Genomic DNA, 19,042 nt, shown 5'->3' with positions numbered 1-19,042 from the left:
TGGACCGGCAGGTGGGCGGAGTGCCGTGTGGACCGAGAACCTGAAGGGCGGCGGGTCCTGGAGAAAGCGCGGAGGCTGTGGGGGAGGGATGGAGAAGAGCGCTGCAAGCGCGACCTTAGTGGCTTGGGACACTTTATGCAGCCCGGGGGCCAAACCGCTTCCTCCTTCCAGATTGAGCTAGAATCCGCCTCAGACCCCAGACTCTCTCCTCAACCTCCAGATCCTTCCACTGAATGCAGATCTGGCCTCGACCCCCGATCTTGTCTCTGATTCCAAATTCGGACCACAAACTTGGCCTTGGACCCCAGACCCCTCTTTGGACTCCTAGATCCAGTCTGATCTCAGACTCCTCCTCCGACCCCAGACCCCTCTTTCAAGAGACCCTGCCTTCGCGCGCAACCTCAGCCCCACCCCTGCTTCATCCCCACACTGCTTCTTCACTTAGAGATACCTCCTAGGGTGTCTCTCCTCAGACATCAGATCTATCCCCTGACCTCCAGCACTTCTCAGATTCCTCTTTCAGTCAACCCCTTCTGGGTCCCCTGACCTATCAGCATAGGACGATGAGTCCAAACTTGAGTTTGTGTTAGAATCTTTAAAATCAGATCCCCAGATTCCACTCTAGAGATCATGATTTGTAGGCTGGGATGAAGCTTCTGGAATCTGGATATTTACCATCATTTTAAGAGGTTTAGATGCGGTTCCGGAAAGGACACTTGGAGAAAGAAATAACGGTGTTGAGGTATGACAGGAGTGGGGTGGAGTGTGTATGTGTGTGTGTGTGGGGGGGTGATAAATGGGAGAGGACTGGGTCTCTGTAGTCTAGGTGTCTGGGTTCCAGTCCCTCTTCTACCACTTACGAACAGTGTGATATGAGGCAAGACATTTAATCTCCTTGAGTATCAGTTTCCTCATCTGTAAAATGAGAAAATAATAGTAGTCATTTCAGATAGTTGCAAAGATTAAATAAAATGTTGGAAAGTGCTTAGTATAGTATGTGGCACCTACTTAATAAAGGCCATTATTATTATTATTTCCTTAATCTAGTGAGTTCTCATTTCGTCATTTCGTCATTTCGTCGAATCCATTCTCTTCCCACCCTGAGGAATTCCAGCTACAGTATAGTTTGCATTACTACCCCATCTCTAAGGATGGGGGGGCTCCCTCTCTTGTGAGGCCTCTTGCCCAAATTTCTATTGCACAGTGCACAGGCAGAGGGAGGGTTCTGATCAAGCCTGTGGGCACACATCCTCTCCTTCCCCAAACCCAGGAGCCAGGCTCAGAGGTAATAACCAGGACTGTTTGAAAATCTACTCTGCGCCCAGGAGCTGCAGTGCCACCTGTAGACAGTAGGAGGCAGCAGTGTATTGAGAACAGCTTTAGGACTTAGACGAAGGGCTTGGGGAGGGAAGGGGGGATAATAGGAGAGGGCTGCCCAGAGCTGGGGCCTGAGGAGGGGAGGAAGCTGAAGATAATGACTAGCTATACTAGGACTGTGTGCCCATTGCCTGTGCCTTCCTCCCTACAGAGAGGTTCCTGTCTCCTCAGTGAAGTCTGTAAGGCTTGTTATGCTTCAGTGAAGTCTGACCCCCTCCCAGGCACACGCATGGGGCTGTCTCCACTAAGTGAGGTCAGTGCTCCTTTAGTGGTGTCCATTTCCTCAGTGTAGTGAGAGGCCCCTTGGGGGTTTGAGTTCTCTCAGTGGGGTCCATATCTCTTTAGTAAAGTCTATATTTTCTGTAATTCCTAGGAAGAAGTCCATGTCCCCTCAGTAGAATCACAGAACTTCAACGTCATTTATGTGCTATTAGCAGGGTCCAGAGGTATTCACTGAAATCTGAGATCCCTCAGTAAGATCTGCGCTCCCTTAATGGAGTGACTTCAGTATAGTGTGTGTGCCTTCAGTGCAGTTAATGCCTTCTCAATGAAATATCTGCCCAGTCCATGAGGTCTGGACTCCTTTGGAGCCCTGAGACTCTCCTTTCAGAATTGGGAAGGCTCTGGATAATAGATCTGACCCAGGAGAGGTGTTTTGCTTTTGTTTTTGTTTTCAATTTGGGGTTGTGCTGAGCTTGTGGTTAGCAGGACAAAGAACAAGAGAGAAGGTGGGGAGAAAGTCTGGGCCAGATGGGGTCACAAGACCTGTGTAGGTTTCAGAAGGTGGGGATTGCCTGCTTTGACCCTCGGAATCACCCTTGGAGTTTATCTAAGGAGATTTCCTGTCTGTGAACTGATGGAGGGGATCTTCTTGGTAGTGAGTTTAAAGGGAGATAGAGGGTCCGTCCTGGCCTCTCCTTTCTGGAGTGGAAGAGTTGGAGGGAAGCCAGAGTAATTGAACCTGGTTGTGGCAGGTGAGAGGAAATCAAGAGATTGAGAGGGAAGGAAGGGTGTGAGCAATTTTTCCTATTTTGCATAGACTTTAGTATTTTACAGATGTTACCTTCAGCGTGATGAGGAGGGGGAGTCAGGAGACATAGGTTTGGCCCTAACCTGGTTGTTTGCTCTGTGACCTTGCACAGATTCTTTCCTTTTCCTGAGTTTACCATTTGTGTAATGAGGAGGTGGGTTTATTAACAAAGACCTGGAACACCTCCTAGTCTTGTACTTTAGATCTGGATGGAAATTTGTGGAGGTAGGGAGAGTGAAGACATATCTTCAGGGGTGGGAGAAAATCTGAGCTGGTCCCAAGGTTAGCAGGGAGGGCATCCCGTCCCGGGTCTGTGCCCTCAGCGTCGTGGGAGGAGTTTTTCCTGGGGACAGAAGGGAGGGGTTTACTCAGAACTGGGGAATAGTGCTGAGGGGAAGTGTGTCATCCACAAAGGACCCTACTCCACTTAGCTTTCCAACTCGGTGGGGTGACAGGCTTGTGCAATCAGATCACGGGGCGGCTCCATTATGGGCCTGATGCAACTCCTCTCGGTTGCCCAGTTCTTTCCCGCTCGAGCCCCGCCCTAACCCAACTTCTCATCTGTCACTCCAAGACCCCACCCGACCACAGTCACTTCGATCAGCCTCCTCTTCCGTCGTATCCAACCTCGTCACTCCCAGTCGCTCTGTGACAGAAGAGGGCCCACCTCCTCAACTGTCACGCCTGGCCCCTCCCCTCCAAGATTCCATCCTCTCTTATCACGCCCGGCCCCGCCCCTTCTGCTTTCACTCTTCGGGCCCACCCCTTCCGCAGTCAGCTCCGCCCCCAACCCTCCGGCAATACTCGACTTTTCCCTCAGCCTTTGCTAACCCTGGTCCCGCCTCCATCGGGCGTGGCTCCGCCCCTCCAGGCCGTTCTCCGCCCGTTTTGCCTGCGCCACGCCTACTCCCGCCCCGTCTCGCCTCCTCCCGTAAGGCCCCGCCCCTCGGTCAGCTTATTTGCCCCGCCTGGGCGCCAGGAGCGACAGTGAAGGCTGCTCAGGCGCTCGGAACTTGACGCGATGGGGCTTCCGGAGGAGCGGGGCCGTTGCGGCAGCGGGAGCGCGGAGCGAGAAGAGGCTGGAGCCCGGAACCGGGTGCGGAGTTGGTCTCCGCCGCCCGAGGTCAGCCGTTCCGCGCACGTCCCGTCGCTGCAACGCTACCGCGAGCTGCACCGGCGCTCAGTGGAGCAACCGCGAGGTGAGGCCGGGCCCGGGAGGCCCTGGGCGGGGTCAGCGAGCAGAGAAGTGGGGGTTTCCAGATGAGTGAGAAATTGTGCGCGTGGCGTGGGGAACGAGGATTTCGTGAGGAGAGCGGGGTTCCTTGGCGGAGTTGAGGTTTCCCTAGGGAGGTTGAAGGGTCCGTGAAGAGATGGGGAGTGGAGACGGAAAAGGAGTTCCGGGAGTATATGGGCGTTCTATGGGGAGAAGGAGGGTTCCGTGTGGAGATGAGGGTTCCCTAAGAGTTGGAGAGTTCCTTGGGCGGTTTCGTGAGGAGATGGGGCTTCCTTAAGGATAGTGAAAGTTCCATGAGGAGAGTTCTTACGTGAAAGGATGGGTTCTCGGGAGGTGAAGGGGCACCTTGAGGGGAGGAGAGCTACAGAACTTTGTTCCCTTTCGCGCCAAGTCAACCGTTGCCTCCTGACACCTTCTATCCTGTGACTTAGTCTCCACTGTTGAGGGACAGTAACCGGTCTGGTTCCCATCCTGGGAAACCCCCCCCCCCCCAAATAAGTAACGGAATCCCAGATCTGTTTTTCATGTTTCAGAAATCCCAGTGGAAATTACACAATGTAAGACTGAACAAGTCACTAAAATGACTCTTTTTTTTTTTTTTTTTTTTTTAAGGTTAGGCTGCGATTGTAATAACTCCGAAATTCTGATAAGAAATAAAGGTAGACAATTCTTTAGTAATGTGTAGGGAACATTCTTTGCTCTTGCCCTCAGTCTGCTTAAGGTGTCAAACTGTACCTGAGTTGGGAGGCAGCATTATGTTTGGCAGTGGATAAGCATGGGCAATGAATCAAACCCGCAAAAAACTAGATTTATATCTTTTTAAAAAAATTTATTTATTTGAGATAGAGAGTGAGAGAGAGCATGAAAAGGGAGAAGGTCAAAGGGAGAAGCAGATTCTCCACGGAGCTGGGAGCCCTATGTGGGACTGGATGCAGGAACTCCGAGGTCATGACCTGAGCTGGAGGCAGTTACTTAACCAACTGAGCCACCCAGGTGCCACCTCACTGCACGATCTTAAGCAAAGTTTTAAACCTGTCTGAGATTACTTTTCTTCATCTGTAAGATACAGCTAATAGTACTTGCTTCTAGGTTTGTGTGAGGTCTAAAGCAGGTGGTAAGTGTGCATTGTAGAGTCCCTGATGCACAATAGGCATTCAATAAATGGTGGTTAGTTTGATAACAGTAAGAATAACATGGACAAAGCGATTACTGAGTAATGCAAGACAGGACTAAATCAAGTGTAGAGTGGTTCATTGTTACAGGTAGTGTCCAAGTTTGAATCTTCAGACCTATTTTCCTTTCCCTTCCTTCTCTATATTTTTTCCCCATCATGACTTCATCTGTTTTACATCTATTTCTACAATAATAATGTCTGTATAGGATCCCACTTACGCCCTGGTCCCAGATCTCATAGGTATATAGACCATTTTATTCACACACGTTGCTGTTATATCATATGTACCATGACTATGAGTGGGATTTACCAATTTTCCCTCCCAAACCTTCTCTCCCCTTAATTCTCTTATCCCTGTCAATGGTAGTATCCCAAACTAAATCTCTTTCATTATCCTCTCCTCTAATAAGATCCGTCAACATAGATCTTTTCTATCTATATATCTCATTCAAAATTATTTATTGCTTATTGAGCATAAATCCTGTTTGATTTGATGTAGAGACTGTTATCCCCATTATAAAAGGAAGAAAACTGAAATGTAGGGAGGTTAACTAACTTGGACAAGGTCACAAAAGCTACAAAGCAGTGGATCTGGGATTTGAACAAAGGTAGTCTTGATTACAGAATCTATACTCCTGATAGCTATACTCTTCCTCTTCCCTGACTCCACAGTCTGCCTTTCATCAAATTCTGTTAAATATTGTTTCAAGGGACACCTGGGTGGCTCAGTTAGTGAAGCTTCTGCCTTCAGCTCAGGTCGTGATTCCAGGTTTTTGGCATCGAGCCCCCTCATCCGTCTCCTTGCTCAGCAGAGAGCCTGCTTCTCCCTCTCCCTCTACTGCCGTTCTGCCTACTTGTTGTGCTCTATCTGTCAAATAAATAAGTTTTTTAAAATTTTCGAAAAAAAATTTTTTTTTAATTTTTTTTTAAATTTTTTTTTAATTTATTTCTTTGACAGAGACAGATCACAAGTAGGCAGAGAGGCAGGCAGAGAGAGGAGGAAGCAGGCTCCCTGCTGAGCAGAGAGCCCGATGCGGGACTCGATCCCAGGACCCTGAGATCATGACCTGAGCCGAAGGCAGAGGCTTTAACCCACTGAGCCACCCAGGCGCCCAAATTTTCGAAAAAATTATTAAATACTCTTTCAGAATGTCTCTGATTACCTTTTCTTCCATTGCCACAGAACTTTTTAATTCAAGGAAGCAGCCTCCTAATGGGTTCTCCGATTCCCTAGTCTCACCCACCTTCAATCTCTCTCATAGACTTATCTAAAATAAACACTATTAGATTGATATCCAAAATAAACACTGCTTTCATATGTCATTTTATTTATTTATTTATTTTTAAGATTATTTTATTTATTTGACAGAGGTCACAAGTTGGCAGAGAGGCAGGCAGAGAGGGAGAGAGAGAGAGAGAGAGGAGGAAGCAGGCTTCCGGCTGAGCAGAGATCCAGATGTAGGGCTCCATCCCAGGACCCTGGGATCATGACCCGAACAGAAGGCAGAGGTTTTAAATCCACTGAGCCACCCAGGCGCCCCTCATACGTCATTTTTAAAACTTCCAGTAGTTCTCTCTTTCTTCTCATTTCAAATTACAATTCTGCTTTTCTGGATAACTAGCTTTTCTGGATAACTAGTTCCATCCACCTCTGTGTTCTTAACTTCCGCTATTCCCTACCACACCCTTTATTCTAAACAAGTCATTCTCATTGATATACTGGATACATAAAGGTTTCTTTCCCATTTTCTTGCCTTTGCCCATTTCCTTCTGCTCCTGTCTACCTAGTCAAACTCCACCAATTCTACGCAGCATTCCCTGATCATCTAGTCCATGATCATCTTTTAATCTTTTGAACAATTTCTGTACTTAGAATTTGTGTCAACAAAACTTTCAGATTTCAACACCGCTACCAAAACAAAACAAAACTAAGTGATAGTAAAACTCAGTTTTTTGCATCCTTCTTGATACATGTAAATGTGGTTCATACTTTTACATAATCTATGCCTACTCTTATCACTTAAAAATATTTTTGAATATTTACATGTACTTGATGTAGTTTTTTTTTTTTAAAGGTTTTATTTATTTGACAGAGATCACAAGTAGGCAGGGAGGCAGGCAGAGAGAGAGTTGGGGGTGGTGGGAAGGCAGGCCCCCTGCCGAGCAGAGAGCCCGATGTGGGGCTTGATGTGGGGCTTGATGTGGGGCTTGATGTGGGACTTGATCCCAGGACCCTGGGATCACGACCTGAGCCAAAGGCAGAGGCTTTAACCCGCTGAGCCACCCAGGCTCCCCTACTTGATGTAGTTTTAACAACAGATCTATTTTTTTTTTTTTAAAGATTTTATTTATTTATTTGACAGAGTTCACAAGTAGTCGGAGAGGCAGGCAGAGAGAGAGAGAGGGAAGCAGGCTCCCCGCTGAGCAGAGAGCCTGACACGGGCCTTGATCCGAGGACCCTGAGATCATGACCTGAGCCGAAGGCAGCGGCTTAACCCACTGAGCCGCCCAGGCGCCCACAACAGATCTAATTTTGTATACTGGTTTCTAGCTGTGTGGCCCTCGGGAGAATTTCCTCTGTTCCCTGAGCTTTGGTTTTCTTATCTATAAAATTAGGATAATGTGTATTTCATAGGGCCATATAAAAATGTAATGAGGCCTTTTGCCTTATTGCATCCAAGAGAAAAAGATGAATCCCAGTAGCTCTCCTGGAGCCATCTTAGGAAGTTTGGTCAGGGTTCTCCTTGCTGCCTATGCTCAAAACATCATGCTCTGATTGGGCAACACAGCCTCAGTATGGGCTGCCAGTGTTTCCATCAATACACAAAGGATAGAAACTTCATTAAGTTGGATTAAGTAAGCTTCTTTGAAGGGGTCATCCAAGATACCTACCTTAACCGCAGATATTTTAATGCTAACTCATTTACATAAAATAAAAATCCTTCAATTATGAGTGTTTTAATATGAAAAAAAAAGATTCAATGAGGGGACATGTCTGACTCAGTCAGTAGAGCCTGTGAGTCTTGATCTTGGGGTTTTGAGTTCAAGACCCACCTTGCATGTAGAGATTACTTAAAAAGAAAATCTTTTTGACAAAAAGATTCGGTGAGATTAGCCCAGTGCCCGGTACAGGAATGGCATTCACTAAAATACCACCTCCCATTTGCTCTCTTTAGTGGCTGTTTAGTCTTCTGTTATATTACTGCTAGTACTACTAGTTTTCATCAGGTTTTTTTTTTAACTGTTGGGCTCTTGGGTTGTTTCCAATTTCACTGTTATAAATAGTGTTACTATAAACATGTCTTTAGCAATCACTTCATTTTTTCTTTGGCATTTTTTTTCTTATAGTGTGTTCTCCAAAATTGAGTTAGCAGATGAAAGGGTATAAAAAATTTTATGTCTCTTGTCAGTCATCGCCCTGGTATCCAGTAAGATTATGACAATTTCTTACAATGCCATTATCATATGAGTATCTCTTTTATAGTGCCACTCTGGCACTGGGTTTATCTTTTTATTTTTTAATCTTCCTTAGTTTTATAGGTACATAATGGCACCTTGGGAATGACTTAATTTGGATTTTTTTTTTTAAATTTTATTTATTTGACAGAGAGAAATCACAAGTAGGCATAGAGGCAGCCAGAGAGAGAGAGAGGGGAGGAAACAGGCTCCCTGCTGAGCAGAAAGCCCCATGTGGGGCTTGATCCCAGGACCCTGGAATCATGACCCGAGCTGAAGGCAGAGGCTTTAACCCACTGAGCCACCCAGGCGCCCCTGGATTTTTTTTTTTTAAAGATTTTATTTATTTGCCAGAGACAGAGAGAGAGTACACACAAGCAGGCAGAGAGGCAAGCAGAGGCAGCAAGAGAAGCAGGCTTCCCGCTGAGCAAGGAGCCCAATGCGGGACTCCATCACAGGACCCTGGGATCATGACCTGAGCCGAAGGCAGCGGCTCAACCAACTGAGCCACCCAGGCGTCCCTAATTTGGATTTCTTGAACTGCTTGCAAGTTGTACATCATATAATTTAGCTTTCAGCTATATTCTGTCTTGCATGTTCAGAAGTATTTCATACGTTCGTCTTACCTTTCCAATTAGATTGTATAAACTGAATCATGTAACCTTGAGCAAGTCACTTTACCTTTATGAATTTGGTTTCTTATTGGTGAAATGAAGAGGTGATAATCTCTAAAGTGTTCCTTTCATTCTAAGAGTGTCTCTCCTTTCCTTTCTAGCTCCTGATCCTGTACTGACAATATCCTAAGTGCTCTGCAATTACATGTTTTACCTGTTGAATACGTTTTCTCTGGAATAGCCAGGGGAATATTTTAAGATTATTAATCTGATCATGTCGCTGTCCGTGAAATCCTACAATGGCTTTCCATTCCTCTTAGGATAAATATCAAATTCCTTATCATGCCTAGAAGGATTGCATGATCTGCCCATTTTATGCACCAGTTCCTGCTATTCTTTCTCTTATTCTTAGTGCTTCAGCTTCAAGGAGTTCCTCTGAACCCATACCCTTGGTTCCTTTCTGTCCCATGGACCTCTGTTCCTGGCGGGGAAGTGGAGAAAAACTCTTACTCATCTTTTAAATTTTAGCAAAAATGTTTTCCTCAGGGCAATTCACTTCTTGATTTAGTAACTGTATAACCTAGGGCAAGTTATTTAACTCCTCTTAGCCTTGATTTAAATCAATGAAATGAGAATGAAAATGAAGTGTACCTCTCATGGCTGTGGTAAAGACTAAATAAGATAATACATATCAAGAGCTGAAAGTGACATTTGGCACATAGCAAGTAACACTTGGGCAAGATGCAGTAGGAGAAAGAGGTACTCATTAAATCATTGCTGAGAGTGAAGAAACAAATTAAAGACTATATCAGAAGACTCTGTAGGTAAAAGATTTCTTCCTTTCACTAATAAATTTGTTAAAAAAATTTACAGGTTAACCACAATATGCTAAGCATTGTGATAGCACTAGGTGGCTATGATTTGAATAAATGATGAAAAATGAAATGGCAGTTTTGAGGCAAGAAGGAAGGTATTTGAGTCAAAATTAGCTCATGGGAATAGGTGGGTTAAGAAAGTATCAGTGATAAGATTAGACAGGTAGACGAGGGATCTAGACCGTGGGTACTAGAGTACAGGGCAGAGAAGTTGTAAATTGTTCCTGTCATAGACTGGTAAACCATCTGAGAATAAATATGTCCGAGAATCTTAGTGATGTCTGGGCTTTCCTTTCTGTTGCAGAGTTTTGGGGAGACATTGCCAAGGAATTTTACTGGAAGTCCTCATGTCCTGGCCCATTCCTCCAGTACAATTTTGATGTAACTAAAGGAAAAATCTTCATTGAGTGGATGAAAGGAGCAACCACTAACATCTGCTACAACGTACTGGATCGAATTGTCCACGAGAAAAAACTTGGAGATAAAGTTGCTTTTTACTGGTAAAAACATCTATCTTGAAGTCTGTGACAGATAAAAAGTTACCCCTCACATTTATATAGTGTTTCATAGTTCACAGAGTACTTTAAAATCTATTAATTCATTTGATGCTTGCAACAACCTGGCAGAGTAGGTAAAGTATCATTAATTTAACCTCAGATGAGGAAAAATACCTCAAGTGAGTTAAATGACAGCCCAAAAATCGCTTAACTAGTATGTGACTGAACTGACATTCAGAACCAAGTGTCCTGATTTCTAGTCTAGTATTCTCGGCTTGTAGTGGGAGAGAAAAGAGGGGAGAGGGTATATGGAAGCAAACAGGACTGAGTATCATTCTTTCTCATTTTGCTTTGGGACGAAATGGATATTAAGTTTTTTGCTACCGGGACCACTATTGTCATCACTATCTCTGCGTGAGCTATAGTACCTGTTGGTTCATAATCCTTTCTGGAGTTTCCCTGGTGTAATGTGAAACTGGCTCCCATTAACAGAGGGCAGGGGTAGGGGTGCCTGGATGGCTCAGTGGGTTAAGCCGCTGCCTTCGGCTCAGGTCATGATCTCAGAATCTTGGGATCAAGCCCCACATCGGGCTCTCTGCTCAGCGGGGAGCCTGCTTCCTCCTCTCTCTCTGCCTGCCTCTCAGCCTGCTTGTGATCTCTCTGTCAAATAAAAAAATAAAATCTTTAAAAACAACAAAAAAAAAAAAACAGAGGGAAGGGGTAGACTGAAGAAAGAGGCAGGCCACTCCGGGTTGGTAGGTGGCAGTTTTAATAAGCAAAGAGAACTTACGTACTAAGCTTGTTTGGGGCAGTAGCAAGATGAATGGATCACTGCACGTGCCCTCCAAATCTTAAAAGTTTGTAAAGAGGTCCTAAGTGGACTTGGTACTGTGCAGGTATTTTCAATACTACATTGCAAGGCTGTGTCCTTGGAGTAGCCTCTGGGAGCATGAAAGGCAAGTGGAACCCACATTCCAAGGACATGGAAGGAGGTAAGAAGTCTCCAAGTGCCAAGGTCCAACTCATGGGTCAGTCAGGTAAATCAGCATTCACATCTTTTCGATGACATTCCCCAGTGGTGTCAGATACTATGCTCAAATGCTTAACAAATATCTTATTTGATAATCACAACAAGAATGCACTGTTTTCCTCAGTTTCCAGGTGTGAAAACAAATTCTAAGATGTTAAGTGACTTATCTGAAGCCATACAGCTAGTAAGAAGTAGGATTGACATTCAAACCCAGGTAGTACAGTTACAGAGTTTACACTCACAACTGTGACACTGTTATCCCTCTAATTCTTAACATTAGCTTTTCAGTAGCTTTGCAATATAGGTGAAGAACTGAGGCACAGAGAGTTGAAATAATGAAGAAAGTCATAGGGTAAATGAGTGGTATAGTTGGGATTCAAACCCAAGTCTGTGTGGCTCCTTGTTGATAACACTAAGTTATGCTGCCTCCCCAGTGGGAACTTTTTTTTTTAAGATTTATTTGAGGGAGAGAATGTGCGCTAGCACAGGGTTGGAGAGGGTTTGCTGGGCAGAGAAGGAGGGAGAAACTTAAGCAGATACTGTGCTGAGCATGGAGCCTGATGTAGGGCTCGATCTCACAGCCCTGAGATCATGACCTGAGCTGCAGCCAAGAGTCAGTTGCTGCACCGACTGAGTCACCCAGGTGCCCCAACTTTTTTTTTTTTGTGGGCTCTACACTAGCAGAGCCTAACATGGGGCTTGAACTCATGACCCCAAGACCCAAGACCTGAGATCAAGAGTCAACTGCTTAACCTACCTATGCACCCGGGTGTCCCCCTGCACAGTGGGTACTTTTCAAGACCTCCTCCTTCCAGCAACATAGCTTATAAGTGATATTACTATACTGAACCCAAATAGAACCTTTTTTTTTTAAGATTTTATTTATTTATTTGACAGAGATCACAAGCAGGCAGAGAGGCAGGCGGTGGGGGGGAGCAGGCTCCCTGCTGAGCAGAGAGCCCCCCAAATAGAACCTTGAAGTTCCAGTATTTGGGGTGTTGTCTCTGCCTCCATCCCTGAGTACTTTGAGAATTGATCTGTTTCTTTTTAAGTGAGCCAGTAGGAGCAGCTTGGATGTTTCATGGGAGAGTTCATTGGTACTTAGTCAAAATTTGCCCAGTTTGTTTGACGTATTGATAAGAGCTCTAATGTGAGCTCAACTCTGCTATTCATTAGCTATATAACACAGGCAAAGCATTTAACTCTCTGAGAGTCCATTTCCTCTTTCATAAAACGGGGATAATAATTTCACCTTTGTCCTTTCTCATTAGATTGTTATGAAAATCAAATGAGATGATGTTGTGAAAGCATTTATTTACTTACTGGAAAACACTGTACAAATGTGAGTGGTCTGTTCACATTGCCATTGCTCAGTTTGGGGTTACTTTGCCATCGAAATTCAGTCTTTACTGTCTGTTGGGACTTTCTTTAGCTCCTGTCCTGGAACTTTATGGCTTGAGCTCTGGCTGACACTGGGTTCACCTCCTAAGTTCCTTAGGTATCAGAAAATCTTTAAAGTGGGGCGCCTGGGTGGCTCAGTGGGTTAAGCCGCTGCCTTTGGCTCAGGTCATGATCTCAGGGTCCTGGGATCGAGTCTCACATCGGGCTCTCTGCTCAGCGGGGAGCCTGCTTCCCTCTCTCTCTCTCTCTCTGCCTGCCTCTCCATCTACTTGTGACTTCTCTCTGTCAAATAAATAAATAAAATCTTTAAAAAAAAAAATCTTTAAAGATATGTAAAGAAGATGCTTGTGTCTAATGTTTCCTGGTTTGAAGTAGTTCAGGTGTGTGATGAAAGTCTGAGAAAACATAGGCCAGACTTGTTCAGGTACTGGAGATTGCTCCAGAATTCTGAAGCCCTTCCTTCTAGTTCCCCCACCATCCAGACCTGAACAGGATCTAGACCTGAACAGGATCTAGAGAGCTTTTCTTTCCACATTTGTAAAACAAGGGTAGTAGACTAGATCAGTGTTTTCTTTTTTTTTTTTTTTTTAAAGATTTTATTTATTTATTTGACAGAGAGAAATCACAAGTAGATGGAGAGGCAGACAGAGAGAGAGAGGGAAGCAGGCTCTCCGCTGAGCAGAGAGCCCGATGCGGGACTCGATCCCAGGACCCTGAGATCATGACCTGAGCCGAAGGCAGCGGCCCAACCCACTGAGCCACCCAGGCGCCCCTAGATCAGTGTTTTCTAAAGAATGCTTCAGAAACTACTCGTTACTAGAGATAATAGCAGGGGTTTAATTCTTGAAACAAATGAGTCTGAGAAACACTATTTAATAAATTGCTTTTGTGTGATTTCTAGTGTGTGTTAACAGTAAAGCCTCCTAGAATTCCTACAGTAAAGATACCTGATTAATTTTTTTTTTTAAGATTTTATTTATTTGTCAGAGAGAAAGCGAGCGAGATCGAGCACAGGCAGACAGAGTGGAAGGCAGAGTCAGAGGGAGAAGCAGGCTCCCTGCGGAGCAAGGAGCCCGATGTGGGACTCGATCCCAGGACGCTGGGATCATGACCTGAGCCGAAGGCAGCTGCTTAACCAACTGAGCCACCCAGACGTCCCACCTGATTAATTTTTTTAAACATGATATTACTCAATTTTACTCGAGCTCCACACACTTTTTGCAGCATGCTATTAATACTATAAGAAGCAGTATTCCATGGATACAAATTTGGGAAGCACTGGACTATATAATTTCTAAATTTGTATCTAGTACAAAATTCTGTAACTCCCACAACAAGACATCTTCACCCATTTTTACATTGGTCACTCAACCAACAAGAATTTTTAAAGATCTTGGATGGTCAGTATATTAATATATTACTTGGATGGTCATATATTAATATATTAAGGAAATAGGGGTAGAGGAATATGAGACAAGTACCACATGGGACATTATTATTCAGTTATTTTATGTTAATAATAAAGTAAAACCAAGCTATAAGTAAATCACATTTGTTATAAAAAAGTAAAGCACAAATAGGCCAGATATTTGGTTATTTCCCATTTTTTACCTCCACATTTTAAGTAATATGTTTATACTGCATACTTTAGAAAGCATGACTTCCTATTATGATAGATGAGAATTTGCTTTTTATATATTACTCCCACTTCTTTTTCTCATCTATCTAGCTGTGTTTTTTAGTTAATTTAAAACCAGTGTTTACGTAAGAGTAATATATTATGATTGCATTTCCTTATATGCATTTCCTTTTTTGTTTTTCTGAAGTTTAAAATTGCCTGCCAATTTTTACTTGCATTTGCCTTTATCATGTTCTCAATACTTTTCAAACTCTGTATCATATCATTTATTCTTTGAAGTCCTTCATTTCTTCTAAAATTTTGTTTTGGAGTCTGCCTTCTTCCTGCTCAAATTTTTACTAATTCCTTTTTTTAAAAAAGTTTTATTTATTTTTTTAAGAGAGAGAGAGAGAGAGAGCGCCTGCATGCACAGCGAGGGAAGGGGCAGAGCGACAGGAAGAATCCTGAAGCAGAGAGCCCAGATATGGGGCTTGATCCCAGAACCCTGAAATCATGACCTGATCCGAAATTGAGTCGGTTTCTTAACTGACTGAGACACTTAGGCACCCTTATTAATGCTTTTTAAAATGACATCTTTTCCATGATTTACTCCAGTTGATAAACAACTTAGGGTGCCACAATATGACTTTCTTTTCAACCTAAACTATGTCATTTATATAGCTCTAGTGGCATTAGCAAACCACATTCATAGCTCATTGCTTGTTTGGGGCATGCTCCGAAATAATGCACAGGGGAGATAGTGCTCTTAGAACCATATTAAGGAAGAATTTGTCCTTTTACTTTTGGCTTGACGCGTTGTAGATGTTCATGGAATAATAGTATTTTTAGAACTTGAAGTGATCATTTAGACTCCATCTAGGCCAATTCTTTTTACAGATGGATAGATTAAAGACACGGTTGGCTAAGTGATTTGCTTAAAGGTTATATACCTGGTTGGAGACAGAGTTGAGACCAGTCTCCAGATATCCCCACTCCTAGTCTGCTATTCTTTTCCTCACCGTATGATCCTACTTCATTATTCAAGTTGTCCAACACTAGGCTGTGATAGTTGAAAAGAGTAATTTGCTTATTAGTCAAATTAATTTGAATTAACCTTAAATTCATTTGCTTACAAATATGAGATAAAATGTGTTATCACGTGTTAATGGCCCAGATCTTGGTGTCATGGAATGGACATTCTCTTTGGAACACCAAATGGGCTTACATAAATCAGCTGCAAAGCAATAATGGGGCCCAAATTGCAAAGAGCCACTTACACAAAAAGTTCACAGATGGGAGAAAGCATGTAAAGAGGCAGTATGATAACAGGAGAATAAGTTTTGGTGTCTGGCTAACCTGAGTCCTCTTTCTGCCACTACATAGCTGTATGATTTTGTATAAATTATTTAATCTCTTTTAGCCTCAACTGTAAAATGTGGATAAAAGTTTCCATTTCAGGGCGCCTGGGTGGCTCAGTGGTTGAGCCGCTGCCTTCGGCTCGGGTCATGATCTCGGGGTCCTGGGATCGAGTCCCGCATCGGGCTCTCTGCTCAGCAGGGAGCCTGCTTCCTCCTCTCTCTCTCTCTGTCTGCCTCTCTGCCTACTTGTGATTTCTCTCTGTCAAGTAAATAAATAAAATCCTTTAAAAAAAAAAAAAAAAAGTTTCCATTTCATAGACTTATTGATTGAATAGTATAACAAACTGATGTGTCCAATTCTTGGCACGTTGAAAGCACTCAATAAATATTAGCCATCATTACTATTATATTGGGACAGTGAGAAGACCAAATTTGTCTGGAGTGAAGAGTTCATAGAGGGAACAATTTATTCGTTCAATAAATACTTTTGTGAACTTGCTACATACCAGGAACTATTCTGAACAATATCCATACCTTCATGGAGGTTATATTTCAGCTTGAGGAGAGAGACAATAAATAAGCCGGTAAATATATAACAGGTAGTGATAAGTGCTATAGAAAACTACAGCATGGCATAAAGGAAAAGGGAATGGCAACAAAGAATGGGGGTTGATAAGGGAAGAACTGTCTGATAAAGGTGACATTTGAGCAGACATTTAGGAAGGAAATGGAGTCTGCCATGTGGATATTTGGGTTGGGAAGGAGAAATATTCCAAGTACACGGAAGAGCAAGTGCAAAAGCCCTGAGGTAGGAATGTGCTGCTGCTTGGCTAAAGACTAGCTGGGAAGTTAGTGGAGCTGAAGCAGTGTGAACTAGAAAAAGAGAGAATATTAGGAATAAGGTCAGCAGGACACTAGATCATGTAGAAGCTTGAAAGTCAATATAGGCTTTCAGGTTTTATTTATAGTGAAATAGGCAATCACTGGACTGAGCACAAAAATGATGATTTGATGTATTTAGAATCTTTCTGTCTTATGTATTGAGAATAGACAGAAGGAAAGAGTAGAAGCAGAGAGGACAATTAGGAAGCTATTTTGGAAATCAGATGAGCAAATGTTGGTGATTTAGACCATAGTAGTATCTTTTTTAAAAAGATTTTATTTATTTATTTGACAGAGAGAAGTCACAAGTAGACAGAGAGGCAGGCAGAGAGAGTGAGGGAAGCAGGCTCCCTGCTGAGCAGAGAGCCCGATTTGGGACTCGATCCTAGGACCCTGAGATCATGACCCAAGCCAAAGGCAGCGGCTTAACCCACTGAGCCACCCAGGCGCCCTAGACCATAGTGGTATCTTGAAGATGGTTAGAAGTGGTCAAAATCTGGATCTAGTTTGAGTGAAGAGCCCATGGAGTTTGCTGACTTGGATTGGATATGGGGAGTGAGACAAAGAGGAGTCCAGGTTATCTTCAACAGTAGATGAGGTCCAGGAATGGGAGATCTTGACTATTTTTTGGAGACCTGTGAAAGGATTATATGCAGGGGAATGATGTGGTCATAACTGGGTTTAAGAAGATTAATCTGGATACATATGAAAATAGGAGTGTGAAGCCAGATTGCTTGAAGTTTATTATCCAGGACAGAGGTACCTGAACTGGGTTACTGCTGGTGGGAATGGAATGGAAAGATGAAATTTTAAAGTAATTTGGAGAAAAGAAAAAATATAGGTAACTTCATGTGTTGGTGGAGAGATAAAGTTGAGAAGAGTCAATATTCCATTTACTCTATATAACATTTTACCTTTTTCAAAGACACATGCTCATCTGATCCAAAAGCTAAATTTGCCCTCTAAATAAGAGATTTCAACCTCTCTTGTACTTTCTTCCTCCTAGTGTGGCCTTAGAGGTGTTAGTAGGGGCTTAATGCATTTGTGTGAGAAGGTGATTGGTGACAAAAGTTACTAGAATAGGCATTCAGGGATAGATAGTCAGTGAGGGATGTTAGGGGTAGTGCAAGGAGTAGGGACTGGCTAGTTGAAGAGACACTAGGGGACTGTAGAAGACTTAGCGGATTAATTAAAGGATTTGTGGGGAAAGGGGGAAAGAGTGGTTGATGGCTCTGATTCTGGCAGTTTATACTAACTGCTAAATCTCTAGGTTATTCCAGAAGAGGACCCCAGTCTTCAAAACACATGAAATTTAGTATAGTTTGTTCCTTCCACTGTTTGTTTTCAGTTGCCTCTAGCTGTCATCATCTCTGTGCCTTTTACTTCTCATCCTCTGCTGAATCATTGCCCTGTAGCCTTGGGCTATTATTAATTCTTCCTTAGAAACCAGAGCTTCTGAGAGGCAGGTGACTTTAGGAGTGACCTTTGGACAGAAACTGCTCTTAGAATCCCAAGTGTGCTCCCAAGTATGAATTCCAGAGTGTGATATTTAGAATTCTCCAGATACCTGTGAGGTATGTGTATGTGTCTTTGAGAAGGTGGGAAAGTGAGATAAGCCCATGTTCTGACAGGGAGAAGATTGTCAAGGTGATATGGAAAGCTAGATCCCAAAGTGTTTACTGTCCTAGCATTCATATGGAAGGGCTCTGTTAATTACCTAGGTCCATGTCCTGGAATTCCTTTCAGTGATATGGGAAGGGAAGGACTTTTTTGTCCTCCCTCTCTGTCTTCACTGGTTTCACAATGGTGTATTTACTAATTAAAATGTACATGGTATGGAAAAACACTTAAGAAAGAAGATGGCCTCAGACCATCTCTTCCCTTCTCTGGGCTTTCCCTTTTGGGGAGTGGTAGAGGATTAACTATAGATACTCTGCAAGGTCCTTCTTCTGCCTCTTATATAGTTCAGGAGTCTATGATTGTTTCTGAAGAGGAAGTGGTTTTTAGAAGTTCTGATGCAACCTATAGGGACTTTATGGTGACTCAGTAGGTGGGCTGGGTTTCTGTTTGAGATGGTGAAATAAAGGCAGGATTTCAGAAGGTTGGGGGTGAAAGGGCTGAGGTAGAGAGTCTGTACCCCTTGCCTGGGGGCAGTACTAGTGCTGGTAGCATATACTTTCTGCCAGTGGAGGTATGTGAGGAAATAACTGTTGCTGGGAACAGGCTTTCTCCAGTTTGAATCAGGTAGGCAGATTGCGGAGGAGGGCAGCAGGATTTCATGTTTAGGGTGAATCTCTAATCTGTTTCTTTCACTTCTCCCTGAGTTTCATGACCCTTAATGCCTGAAAGAATTCCCTGAAGTGGTAAAAATGAGACAAGTAGGCTGTATTGTCCAAGTCACTGGTCAGTTTTTAGAAGTAGGTGGGATATGAATAATAGATGTATATTATCATTTGTTATAGGTTAGTATATTATTATATATGCTAATATATGTGA

General features: G+C 43.4%; 1 protein-coding gene across 2 annotated transcripts in view; it reads left to right on the top strand.

The window, feature by feature from the left end:
• The first annotated feature begins 3,355 nt into the window (after positions 1-3,355).
• Positions 3,356-19,042, top strand: part of ACSS2 (acyl-CoA synthetase short chain family member 2) — a 49,548-nt gene continuing 33,861 nt past the window's right edge. For both annotated transcript variants that reach the window (XM_059133443.1, XM_059133442.1), the window contains exons 1-2: positions 3,356-3,606; positions 10,065-10,260. In XM_059133443.1, coding sequence (XP_058989426.1) covers positions 3,429-3,606; positions 10,065-10,260 — 374 coding nt within the window. In that variant the 5' untranslated portion in view covers positions 3,356-3,428. The remainder of the gene's footprint in view (positions 3,607-10,064; positions 10,261-19,042) is intronic.

This window comes from Mustela lutreola, chromosome 9 (assembly GCF_030435805.1).
Source record: "Mustela lutreola isolate mMusLut2 chromosome 9, mMusLut2.pri, whole genome shotgun sequence".
In the NCBI taxonomy this organism is placed as follows: Eukaryota; Metazoa; Chordata; class Mammalia; order Carnivora; family Mustelidae; genus Mustela; species Mustela lutreola.
This window is presented reverse-complemented; position numbering and strand designations above follow the sequence as displayed.